We start from the raw sequence: 13,714 nt of genomic DNA on the forward strand, positions 1-13,714 counted from the left end.
CTTCATAAGATACCAGAAAGTAGAATATTTGATATATGAATGTGCTATTAGGACCAACAAGAAACCACAACAGGGCATAGAACCTAGCTGTAGCTAACTATTTATAATGTGACTTAAATCCACACTTCTAAAACATGAGTGACCATTGAATCCACCCTACTGTGACATAATTTACATCATGATATTGACGCACATGTGCTGCGTCATAAAAGGGGGCAAAATTACGGTGCCAATGTCCAGATCATTGGGGGAAGAATTAGAGGTGCAGGGAAGAGTGCTGTCTCCCTCCATCATGCCATGTGGGTGCACAGAGGAGACCAGCACAAGAGATACACCGAAACAAACAAGTTCTGGTCAACCAACCAGAAATGATGGCGGTAGACAAGAAATGGAAGACTGCAGTAGTTGTGGTAGTGGATGTGGCAATACCCAGTGGCTAAAACAAGAACAACATGAGAAGGTGGACAAAAAACAAGGGCTGAATGGATGTAGACAGTGAATGTAGCATTAGTCCCAGTTGTAATAGCAGCACTCGGGACTTTAACCCCCAAGTTATTATATAAAGTGGTAATTAAAAAAATAGTTAAATCTTTTTCACATACAAACTGGTGGGGTGCTGTCACAATTTTCCCTATGGACGAGCCTCCACAGAATATATGCAGTTTGCTTAGGCTAAAACAAAAATGCATAGCAAAAGTATCTCACTTTACTGATATGAATCACATTTTGCAGAACCGAAAAGACAACACAGATAGATAATAAACACTTACCAGTCCCCATGACTGCTTAAATAATATCAAAATCATGTTGTGTAAGTCCAAGCTGAAGTACTGATGAGACTAGCTACTCATACATACTATACATTGCTCCTGTTTACCATAGGAGAGGTACGCATCACCCAGTATGGTTCATGGTGTGTTACTTAACTAATGAATATATAAAGAGAGAAAGCATCTATAATACAAAAAAAATTGCCTATTCATGCATGTATTCATCTACCTGACACAGGCTATTGGTTTGTAGTGACAACTGAGACTGTACTGATTAAATGTATGGATAAAAAAAAAATTATGTATTTTTTCCTCTGACTTGTATCCTTGTATACAAATGTGTGTTACAATTTTGGTATAATGTTTTGGTCTATATTTTGTCCTATATTGATGAAACTATATCCCTAACAGCTGTGCTGTTTATACAAAAAAAAAATAATGTATTATTATTTATTTAAGGGAGACATTTTTTTATTCTTCATTTTCTTTTATAAATAAAGTGTGCAATAGTACTAAACAAATGCTAACAAAAAACTAAAACAAATTGTTGTAACAGTAAAAAGCAAACAAAAAAGCTGCCATCATACAATATTCTAACTTAAAAATACTGGAGATTCATCAACTGAATAGAATATAAAAAGTGGTATATTAATGAATCATGGAAAAGCAAGTATCTTCTTATTGCAAACAATGGTGAACTTTGAGAGACCAATAATATTGATGTATTTGAATAGCTGTTGCCTCTGCCATAGTTACAGCTATTTAATAGCTGTTCAAAAAGAATTCTCCTCTACAGCTTTACAGTACAGGTGATTTGCAGTAGCACAATATTAACAGAGTAACCTAATATCAACAAAAAATTAGAAAGAAATACAAGGATGTAAGACATTGTGGCAGTGGTAGCATAAAATATTTTATTGTGTTTTATTTTTTTAATTTTAATTGTTAAATGAAGCAATATCATTTTCAATACCAGCATAATCAGAACAGTGCACGTATGAAATTCCGATGTCTCCATTTAATGTCAGGTATTTAATAACAAATAAATGTTTTGCAAAATGATTTTAAAGCGTTTTCTATTACAAAATAAAAATAAAATATGTAGAGCAAAATAACTAAAAAGGTGTGGAAGATCAGTGATTTTACAGCCGGTAACTGTAATGCAATATTTACAATCAAGTCAATTCAAAGCATATAACTGAAAAAAAATGCAGGTTTTACATACGTGGAAACTTTCTAAATGAGCTGACCCCCAAACATTTTAAAATGTTAATTCTCAATCATTGAACATTTTAATTCTGTGCAGGGACTCTGTGCAGGGACTGATATTTTCTGTGCAGGGACTGATATTTTCAAGCAAATAAACTTGGTCAACTAGTTGTCTAGAAATGTATCTGTTCCTCTTTATTTGAAAGGGAATGGGAATAGGTAGAGTAACAGGTTGTTGATGGGGCTTAATAATTATATGCAAACCTGGTAGTATCCATTTATGTTTTATAACGTGTTAGGATTTATATTATTAGATATAAAGCGCTTACTGGAGGCTGAAGTATAATCATATCTATGCAAAATGTCGAGCAGTCAGGGCTAGATTACCCTGAGTGGCTATCTATCCACTTTAATTTAAGATCACACCATGAAGATCCCCAGCATGTTTTCTTTATTATTTATTCACAAATTGTGACATTTTACAGAAAGTCAAGGTCTTCAAAAATAATGACATATATCATGAACTGTATATATGTATAACATTTAAACTGAAAATTTGAGAATGAAAATTGAGAATTGATTTCTAGAGACCACACAACAAATCTTGGTAACAGATTTTGAAATATTTCACTGCTAAATAAAAGCTGAGAATTATGCGCTACAATATCTTGCTTTCACAATGCTTCATATCTGTATATCACACAACCATTACCATTCCAATGTACAGTACTAGTTTAACAGATGTGCTATTTATCCTAACACATTCCACACAGATTTGCATAAATAAATCTGAAATGTAACCAAGAAAAGAATGATTTCACAATGTTTGATATGAAATGTGCTATAAAATAGTTTATTCGACAGTATACAAATTGGCTTGTTAAGAACCAAAAATGTGTCCTTTAAATAATGACACGCCTGGCCTGCCAATGACCCTAAAATGTTAAACTAATGGTTGAAAATGTAAAAGAGAATCACTGCATAATTGTGTTCATATTATAGTTGTTATGAATTGTTGACATTTGGATACATCTTCTTTACAATAATAATACACCATATTTTGTGGTCTAAAGACAAAAGCAAATTGCAAAAGAAAAGAAAAATACTTAATTCTACAATGTAAAAAAGAAACAGTTGTTCAAAAAAAAAAATCTGTATGAAAGAACATTTTATTTTTCTGCACATTGTTTAAAATAATATTTGCCTTTGTGGTGAATTTTGAAAACATTTTCACTATTGTAAATCGTAAAATTCTGACAATTTGTATAAGGGTTTTCAAAGTGTAACTCTAACCACTTCTAAATAAACAAATGACCACTTTGCTGTTAGAGGTGGTCATGGTGGTAATAGACTGTATATGCAGCATTTCCGCTTGAAACATTGCACATAAAGAAATATCTGCACTTTGTGCCAGTTGCAAGTTGCACCACAAGCTCTGTTCCAGGCTTCCCAATATCAATTATATGCCAAAATTAAGTCTTTTATCAGCGTCCACTGTGCACTAGTGACAGATGTAACAAGCTTTTCCCTTTCAGGCAGAGAGCCTGCCAGTGGTAACTTTATTGTCCCCCCTCCATTCCACCATCATAGCACAGCCCACCTTGCTCCATTTTCATTGCTATTACTTCTTAAACTTTCATTTTTTTGGCTTTTTTTTTACAATTAAACAATCTGTCTGTCCCTCCCATTTTCTGTCCTCCCTATCTTTCCTCCCCTCTCTCCCTCGCCAACTCACAGCATGCGCATGCACTCTGAACCAATTCAATGGTTTCTATGGGAAGCATTTGATTGGACCACACATGGGACAGTGAAACAATAGATGCAACATGGAAAAGAAGTGAGGAGTACCTCACCACCACACTGCAGTCAATGTAAATTTGTATCTATTTAATAAGGGGATGGACAAGATCACTCTTTCCCAATAGAGCATAACACACACATAGACACATACACACATACACACAAACACAAGACACACATACATACAAACAGACAGGCACAATACATACAGACAGACACATACAAACAGACTGACACACACACAGACACAAACAGGCACACACATACAAAGACACATACATACAAACAGACAGGCACACATACATACATACAGACACACAGACAGACACATACATACATACATACAGACACACAGACACAGACACACAAGACACACATACATACAAAGACACATACACACATACAGACATACACACACATACATACAGACACACACACATGAACACATACAGACAGACACACACACACAGACACGTACATTCAGTCCGACACACACACAGACACAGACAGGCACACAAACATACAAAGACACATACATACCAACAGACAGGCACACATACATACAGACAGACACACAGACAGACATATACATTCATACAGACACACACACACACACACACAAATACACAAGACACACATTCATACAAAGACACATACATACATACAAACAGACAGGCACACATACATACACAGATACACACATACATACAGACAGACACACACACACACACAGACACATACATACAGACACACACACATACGTACAGACAGACACACAGGCACATACACATACAAAGACACAAACATACAAACAGACAGGCACACATACATACAGACAGACACACAGACACACACATACAAAGACACATACAAACAAACAAACACACAACATGTTTAAGTCACCCTCCTGTTTCCTACCTTTTAGGTGCAGGAGGGTGGCTCAGGTTGATGGGAGTTCCCTCTCTGACTCCCTCCTCTGCTTCCTCCCACGCAGGCTCTGTGTGATTGCTGGGAGGAGTGACGGGCAGTCACTTTCTCCCAGCATGTGATGTAATCACAGGGGGCCCGGTCGCGCTGTTACAGCACCCAGCACTGACCGGGCCCCCTGACAATCCATCTCCATCGGGTGGCCCTAACAGCATAGGCCACCCGATGGACCCCTTGGACAGCGGCCTAGGCCCGCGTGGCAATCCGCCGCCAAAAGATGACGGGCCCGGTCGCAGCTGTGACCCCTGCAAACGCGGTATGTACGCCACTGACAACTAACCAGATCAGTGAGGGGTTCTGAGCATTCCCAGATGCATTGTGATTTCCTATCCCATTGGCTACAGGATGGAGGATAAGCAATGGAGGTCCCATATGGCTACAGGATGGAGGATAAGCAATGGAGGTCCCATATCAATATTATAACCCACACTCTTTACATATTGGTGTTGGAATTAAAAAGTTAAATTATTAGTCCATCTTGCTATTTCCATGACACTGTTCACTTCTGTGCATGGTGTAGAGCAGTGGTTCCAAACACTGTCCTCAAAGCCCACCTCCAGCCCACTGCAAACAAGTTGGAAAATTCTTAAAACCTGAACTGTTGGAGTACCAGGAGGACTGGGTTGGGAACCACTGAGGTAGAGTAATGGGAAAAAGCTGCATAGTTGCCTCATGGTTAAAAGAGGATCCTAAGAACACCCACTCTTTTTCACATGTGTTCATTTTGTTTACTCGCAAAACTTAATTCCAGTGGTTATTTTTATTTTCCACTGATTAACACCCCAAAGTTGAATAGTTGCTCTTCCTGACAAATGCCTTTAAGGAGGATTAGATAACAACTAAGTGGACTTTCAAAGACAATTAAAACATTGCATAAGTTAACTTTTTGAATTGATACTTTTTGTACCCATATTTGGCTATTAGTTAAAATAGTGAATAAAGACTAATATTACACATTCACTTGTTCACTCAGTTTTTCAACTAACATTGAAAAAATCAGGATCTAGTATTCTTCCCCAGGGGAAAATAAATGACTGTATCAACCAAATCAGATTAAGAGTATCTTCAAAATGCTATAAATACAGTTGGTGTTTCACAACAATGTACAATATTATTAAGCAAATATTAGGTCTTCACTTGTTAGCGAACTGCAACTCTAATCCTCTGACATCTAATTATGGTACAACAAGCCTGGTGAAGAACCATGGCAGTTTTCATAGAGTTGCGTTCATGTGGAGCTTGAAAGACACAGGATGCTCTATTATTGATAAATGTGACACCTTACTATTGAATTGTAGCCAGGATATTAAAAGAATTACAAAGTGCACTTGAAAATGGATTCTCATTTGACATATAAGATTCCAACCCATGTTCTCTCATACAGAAAAAAAACCCATACCTTTTATATAGCTATTGTTTTCCATGTAGCAAAGACATTAAGCATTTCTTTTCAACAATCAAGCACATTCAGCTATCAGTGACTAAGATCATGGATAGCACATTTAATATTTGAAACTTTACAACATATATTTGACAATCTATGCATCAAACGAGAAAGCGGTTCTTTAGTAAACAATGCATCTTTTAACAAATAAACACAACTTCATTTTAAAAAAATGTCCTCCTGTACACTGTAAAAATAACATTTTTAGTTACATCCGTAGTGATGATGTTATCTCAAATGCTAAAACTTATGCTACAATGTAAATGTAAAAGTACAATTTTTAGATGATACTTAACAATGCACCTCAAGTTGAATCTATTTCACAATAAATTATGTAAAAATTCTAGCCTAGGTTTGTAAAGACAATACAATTATTTATTTAGAATGGCAAAACCTTTTTTTGTCATCTGTCATTTGAGGTTGTTCTTTTTTGCACACATAAATAAGAAAGGCACTGCAATGTGAATATCTGTAGTCAAATGCACTACCTAAAAACATAAGCATGTTTAAACTTTTTTTAAAAAATGTGAAATGCTACATATAATAGGAATGTGCTTCATATACATTGTAACTCAATAGAGATCTTTGGAATGGCAAACTCCATGCAAGTTCATGTGCTACAGTAATTATTATTATATAATCAATAATTATATGCATTATTAATGCAAGGTAAATAGCATGCAGATTTTCATAAATTGCAAGAACAAGTCATCTTTAAAGAATTTCTACTAAAATCATATAAATATTATGTTTTAGATAAAGTTGTATTTGTAGCTGCCATTCCAGTGACTTTGAAGCATATACATTATGTGCATTGCTTGCTATATTGGGCTACATAGTCATCAAGTATGGGAAGCTGGAGTTTTCTTTATTATTGGGTATAAATCTTGTTATAAAGTATAAGTGCATCAAACTAAACAGTTTATCCAATGCAACAAAGTATTTCTCCTGCTTAAAAGTATTAACAGAACTAAATATGAGAAGTTTGAATGAAGTTCCATGGCTAAATACAAAATGAATATATTGGGGGTGTAATTGTACAATGTTTTTTTTTTTTAATACATTATAACAAAATAAAATTGAGGTCTGCTTGGCATGAAAAGATGGTAGATATTTGCAAGAACAAGGTGCACCAATTAGTCTTCACAGAACGTTTCCACTGCCTTTTCTGCCTTAATGAATGCAACGTAAAGCACGAATGTTCATTGAAACTTAGATCAGTCACTTGGGATCTGCTTGTAAAAGTATTTGAGCTTCTATACAGGAACTCAAATGAATAGCTATTTACTAAGCCCTCAAAAAAGTAATTAGTTGAAAAATGGCAGAAAAATAACAAAACACGTTAATACTCATCATAATGATTGAAATCTGAGAAATATGCATTGGAGTAGGTTTTCGCTGTGATGTGAGGATTGAAATACTTATTTCTCTCTTCCAATATAAGATTGTTCTTATTAAATGCCTAAAAAAATTAAAGTAGAAACAAAATTATTAATTAATCACTAATAAGTTAAATGCCTTTTGTAAATAAATTGCAGAGTTATGATAGTGTTAAAGGAACTGTCACTTTCCGGGATATTTAGTATTATGTTTCACATAGTCTTGTATTTACCAAATATGTAGTATGAGGTGTGAAAAAATAAAATTAAATGTAGAAATCCATGGTTTTTGCTTTAATCTTCGCTCCCACTCAATCATAGTCCTTTGCATTATTTATTTATTTATTACTGGTATTTGTAAAGCGCCAACAGATTCCGCAGCGCTGTACAATTAGTGGAGAACGTACAATATACACAGACAAATACAATAGGTAGAGAGAGCATCTGGTGGTAAGCACATAGCTCATGCTTTGCTTTGTCTGAACTGCAATATGATGATGTTTGCTAAATCTTTTACATAAAAGTAAAAGAAAACCGAGCATAACATGCAAAAGGTTAATATAAGTTATATGTAATTTTTTATGTTTTATTCAATGTGTAAATTCCAGAGGAGTGACAATTCCCTTACAATACATGATGCATGTTCGCATGATAATTATGTTAAAATTAAATTCCCAGATTTTACTATTAACATGACGTAAAGTCATGATTTTATTAAAGACACGGAGGCGAGTATTATGCATAACTCTTTCTTTATTTCCTCAGCAGCAAAGATAGAGGAATATAAATATTGTAAAAATGACTCCCACAATCCCCCTCTTTCTTGCGAAAACCGAAGATCAGGTAAGAAGAACGAAATCCAACTTGTCCAGAACAGGAAACGGCAACAAACCGATAACGTCAAGCTAAAAGAGAGAGAGAAATATGGTAATATCCAAACTCCAAACTGTAGGCTTACCAAAACAAACGGCAGGTATTTCAAAGATAGAAAAAACTTGTATCAAAACACATTGTTGATAGCTCTAATGACAGAAAACTGGAATCTGAAAAACATAAAGTATATCATTAGTATAACATGTAAGTAACATACACAAATCTCATCAATGACAGACCGAATTGAAACGTACCTGAAGAGTCCAATAGCATCTCATCCCAAAACCCACATCGGGAGGGTGGGAGGGAATAATACTCGCCTCCGTGTCTTTAATAAAATTCCCAGATTTTACTATTAACATGACGTAAAGTCATGATTTTATTAAAGACACGGAGGCTCATATTATGCAAGTTTAAAGCTGTGCTATCACCTGAGATGCGATATGTTCAATAGGTCTGAAATAGAAATTGCGGAAGGTCGATTCTCTAGACCAGTCCGCTGCACGCATGATGTCCTCCAGCCGACAGCCGACTGCGGATGCCTTCGAAGCCATGGCACCCCGAACAGAGTGAGGCGTAAAGACCGAAGTGTCTATACCCGCCGAAGAAAAAAGCCAGCGCACCCAACGTGCCAGAGTCGGAGTCGACACAGGTCGGTGAGGCGCTCTAAAAGACACGAACAAAGGATGCAAGTCCAAGGAGCGGAGAGATTGAGTAGCTTCCAGATAAGCCTTCAGGCATTCTACTGGAAATAATGCCGGACGATCTGGGAACCTAGGATACACAAACGACTTGGATGCCGATTTAGTCCTTCTGGATATGTTGAAAGCGACACCTTCCGGGGTGAAAGCAATGGCGTCCCAATCAAGGGCCCTAACATCGGACACCCGCTTACATGAAACCAAACAGAGAAGCATCACTAGTTTGGAGGACAATTGCTTAAGACTCAGTTCGTGGTTAGGGTACCATGATGAGAGGAATTGTAACATGACGTTGACGTCCCAGAAGACAAAAAAACGAGATCTAAAAGGGCGAGCGAGATGGATACCCTTGAGAAGACGACAGACAAAAGGATGTCTGCCGACTGGTGAACCATCTAAACCACTAAAACCATCTAAACCAGCCGAAATCGCTGAGCGGAAAAGGTTGATTGTGCGGTACGCCTTGCCCGCATCAAATAGCAACGTGAGGAACTCTAGGATCAGATGGAGAGGGGCAGATATGGGATCCACTGCCCGTTCCATGCACCAACTAGACCATGAATTCCATGAGGCACGGTAAGCCGATCTTGTACCGGGAGCCCAGGCGTTATCGAGGAGCAGGAGAGTTGATCTCGGAACATCCGGGACAGTCCAGGTTCCCCTGAAATGAGCCACGCTACTAGAGGCAGTTGCTGTTGTAGCACCAGACCGTGCGAGTTCCCGTCCGGATCCAGAAGTAGGTCCAGGAAGCTCGGAATCAACCGGGGGTAGTCTATCGACAACTCCAACAGACGTGGGAACCATGGCCGGGATCTCCACAGGGGAGTGACCAATGCCAGGCAACAATCGTGGCGAACCAACTTCGAGATCGTTCGGGTGATCATGTTGAATGGGGGAAATGCATACAGGCATCCCGATGGCCATTCCTGGAGAAATGCGTCCGTCGCCACAGCCGCTGGGTCCGGCCTCCAGCTGTAAAACTCCGGTAGTTGAGTGTTCAGATGGGACGCGAACAGGTCCATCCCGAACCGTCCCCATAGCCTGTCCAGGCTTCGAAAAACCGAAACGTGCAAGTGCCAGTCTCCCGAGTCTCTCAAATGTCTGGAATTCCAATCCGCGTCCGAATTGTCCAGTCCCGGAATGTGTTCCGCTGTCACGGAGACATTGTTGTAAAGGCAAAATTGCCAAAAATCTTTCGCCAACAGGGCTAACATCTTGGACTTGGTGCCCCCGAGGTGATTTATATAGCGCACCGCCGATACGTTGTCCATCTTGAGGAGAACGCAGCAGTTCGCCTTTCCTGGGGTAAGGCTGCGAATCGCGAATGCCCCTTCTAAGAGTTCCAGACAGTTGATGTGCAGGGATCTCTCTCTCGGACCATCTGCCTCCTGTGGAAACGTTGCCACAGCGAGCACCCCAGCCGTGTAAGCTGGCATCTGACTCGATCACCACGTCCGGGACAGAACCGAAGATGGCCCTCCCGTTCCAGGCTTCCATGTATTCCAACCACCAAGCCAGCTCGTCCCTGGATTCTTCGTCCAGTCATACTCGGGATTCGTAGGAATGGCCCGACCGGAGGTGCGAACCCTTGAGCCTTTGGAGGGCACGGTAGTGCAGTGGGCCCGGGAATATCGCTTGAACGGAGGCCGCAAGGAGGCCAATAATACGTGCCAACTGTCAGATGGACAGGTCTGATACACGAAGAGCCCTTCGCAGCTCCTTTCGGATGGCCTTCACCTTTGAATCCGGTAGGTATAGAAATTGGCGGACGGAATCCACCTTGAAACCTAAGAATTCCATCGACTGTGCGGGTTCTAGGACCGACTTGTCCCAGTTGACCATGAAACCCAGGTTCTGAAGTAGATCGATCGTCCACCTCAAATGCACTAGAAGATGGTCTCTGGATTGGGACATGATTAGAATGTCGTCCAGGTAAATAATCAACGTACCCCACGGGTACGGAGGAACTCCATTACAGGCTTCATGATCTTGGTGAAACACCAAGGAGCCGAGGAAAGGCCGAATGGCAGGCAGGTAAAGCGCCATCGCCTTCCGTGCCAGGTGAAGTGTAAGTAGTCCCTGTAGTCCACCGCTATTGGGACCGTGAACTACGCGTCCTTCAGGTCCAACTTGGCCAGCCAGTCTGACTGCCGAAGGAGGTCCCTGAGGCAGTGGATACCTTCCATCTGAAAATGTTGGTAGCGTAGGAACGCGTTGAGAGGACGGAGGTTTATCACCGGACGGACTCCGCCCCCTTTCTTCGGCACCAGAAAGAGATTGCTCGTAAAGCCCGGAGCGGCGAGCGGCAACTCTTCTATGGCGCCTTTCGATAACATCTCCTCGACTTCCGCGGAGATCATCCTGTCCTGCTCTGGGGACATAAGATTGGACAGGCAGAGAAACAAACTCCAGGCGATAACCCTTTACACACTGTAAGACCCAAGCGTCTGAAGTAATATTCGCCCACCCCTGGTGGAACAGAGCCAGCCTTCCCGCTACCCGCCCATGACCGACAGGGGAAGAAAGGGCGTCTGCCCGAAGCGGCACCGCGGGGGTATCTGGAGCCCCAAGATCTCCTTCTGGCAGGGAAGAAAGGAGGCGTCCTTGAGTCCTGAAATCCCCGGGACGGGAAAAAGGAACCTCTGGGGGCACGGAAGGAGCCTCGGAAACCACGGCCGGGTGGACGGTTCCTGCTACGCCCGGCCCCTCCAAAAACATTGGGCGCGAACATGCGCTTCATGTTCGCCTGCGCTTTGTCTATGGCCGTAAAGGTTTTAACATATGACCCCAGGTCCTTAACAAAAGAATTACAGAACAAGACCCCTTCCTCGGAAGGGCCTGGTTCTGCTACCGTCATGGCAGCTAACTTCGGGTCAATTTTAAGGAGTATCGCCTTACACCTCTCCGAGGACATGGCGGTATTTGCGTTCCCCAAAAGGCATATAGCCCGTTGTACCCAACCGATGGCTACATCGATGTCCAGAACCGAATCGCCAGCTCTAGTGGCATCAAGCAGCTCGTAGAGCTTTGAAAGTGGGCCCAGGGTATCTAAAATCTTGTCTTGGCAGCCCTTAAGGGAGTAGTCTAGGCCCTTTTTGGACTTCCAGCCCGATTTATTCAGGAATTGGGCAATTTGGGGGTCAATATCGGGAGTCTTGCAGGCCGAGCCCGGAAGGGAAGGCCTGGGGCACTCCGCACGCAACTTATTGCGACCTTCCTTAGACAGGGGGGAACGCATGCGGCGGGCCACATAATGAGCTATGTTTTCCGGGGGGACCCATTCAGCTGACCGGGGATGGCGGAGGTCGTCGGGGTCAAACAGGGGGTTACCCTGAGGGTCAAATAATACTTTACTATCCCCAGCGGGGCCCTGAACTTGGCCCTTAGTAGTGGCAGAGGATCCCGAGGGGGTTACACCCGTAGGGGGCAAGTCCTCGCCTGAATCACCCTCATCATAGGAGTCATACTCCATAGCGTCAGACTCATTCTCCTCACTCCGGTCGGTATCCGACACATCATTTAGGGCTCTAGCCCGTTTCCACAACCTAGCCTTTTTAGCCCGGCCAGGGGCTCTTTTGCGCGTGGGAGGCGCGCTTTCTGTGACCGCGTCAAGCGAGTCCATCATGGCAGGCATAGCCTGCATCGGGGAGTGGGAGCTGACGTGCTTCGCTTTAGCCCTAGCCTTATGGGCCCCAGGCATGGCGGGGGCTGGCGGGGGGGTCCCATCACCCGGGGGGGGTGAGCTGCCAATGAGGGCAAAAGCATACTCTGTAGAGATTGGGAAAACGATGTGGACACCGCTCCCATGGCAGAGGCAAAGGCCCTCTGCAAGGATGATGCCAAAGTGGCGTCCAAGAGGGCATGGAATTCCTGGGAAGCTATATTACCCTCTGGAATATCCTGAGGAGAAGTGCCAGGAAGGCCCTCTTGCCCCTCATCCCTGTCTTGCATAAAGGCAGGGACAAAATACTCACAGATGCAGTAGAAATGATATGCAGAGCAACAGGGTTGAGTAACCCACGAGAACAAGGAAAAAATGCTGTTAGGTGTGCCAGGGGACCCAGGGGACTGCAGAGGCAGGCAGCAAGCTGACCGCGAGCCGCAGAGGAGCAGTAGTACCGGCCGTGAGTAAGCTCCGCCTCCAAAATGGCCGCCGCATGAGGAGGCTGGCGGGTATCGCTCGCGGCCAGGACACACTGGGGGAAGGGGCGCGTGCACCTTATCCACGCGGCACGGAGGCCCCGAGGGTGAGAGACATGTAGCTGCGGTTGGCAAAAGCAGACCGCGGCAAACAGCCGCCCACAAAAAGCTGCGCGCGAGCACCCAGAAGGGAAGCTAGCCGCAGGGAAAGCAAGGGAGGGAAATCCCCTCCGCGTTGAGAAAAAAACAGCAATAGAGGAAGGGAAAAACCCACTAGGCACACCAGGAGATAAACAGTAAATACACAATAAAAACGAGCAAAGTGTAAACAGCAATAAGGAACAATAAATGCTGAAAACATGCAGAGCAAGATAAGGTACTTAGCTGATCTGAGGAAGCAGCAAAGAAAGA

At 42.0% G+C, this 13,714-nt stretch overlaps 1 protein-coding gene and 1 long non-coding RNA gene across 2 annotated transcripts in view; one reads left to right on the forward strand and one right to left on the reverse strand.

The window, feature by feature from the left end:
* The first annotated feature begins 5,052 nt into the window (after window positions 1-5,052).
* LOC134608817 (uncharacterized) lies at window positions 5,053-5,451 on the forward strand. Its single transcript, XR_010090771.1, has 2 exons — window positions 5,053-5,131; window positions 5,170-5,451. It is a non-coding gene; the product is annotated as an uncharacterized LOC134608817 (long non-coding RNA).
* Window positions 5,452-5,986: 535 nt separating this feature from the next.
* The window catches only part of SEMA5A (semaphorin 5A), a 503,768-nt gene continuing 496,040 nt past the window's right edge, over window positions 5,987-13,714 (reverse strand). Inside the window, exon 23 of the mRNA XM_063451928.1 lies at window positions 5,987-7,672. Coding sequence (XP_063307998.1) covers window positions 7,553-7,672 — 120 coding nt within the window. The 3' untranslated portion in view covers window positions 5,987-7,552. The remainder of the gene's footprint in view (window positions 7,673-13,714) is intronic.

This window comes from Pelobates fuscus, chromosome 4 (genome assembly GCF_036172605.1).
Source record: "Pelobates fuscus isolate aPelFus1 chromosome 4, aPelFus1.pri, whole genome shotgun sequence".
NCBI classification, from domain to species: Eukaryota; Metazoa; Chordata; class Amphibia; order Anura; family Pelobatidae; genus Pelobates; species Pelobates fuscus.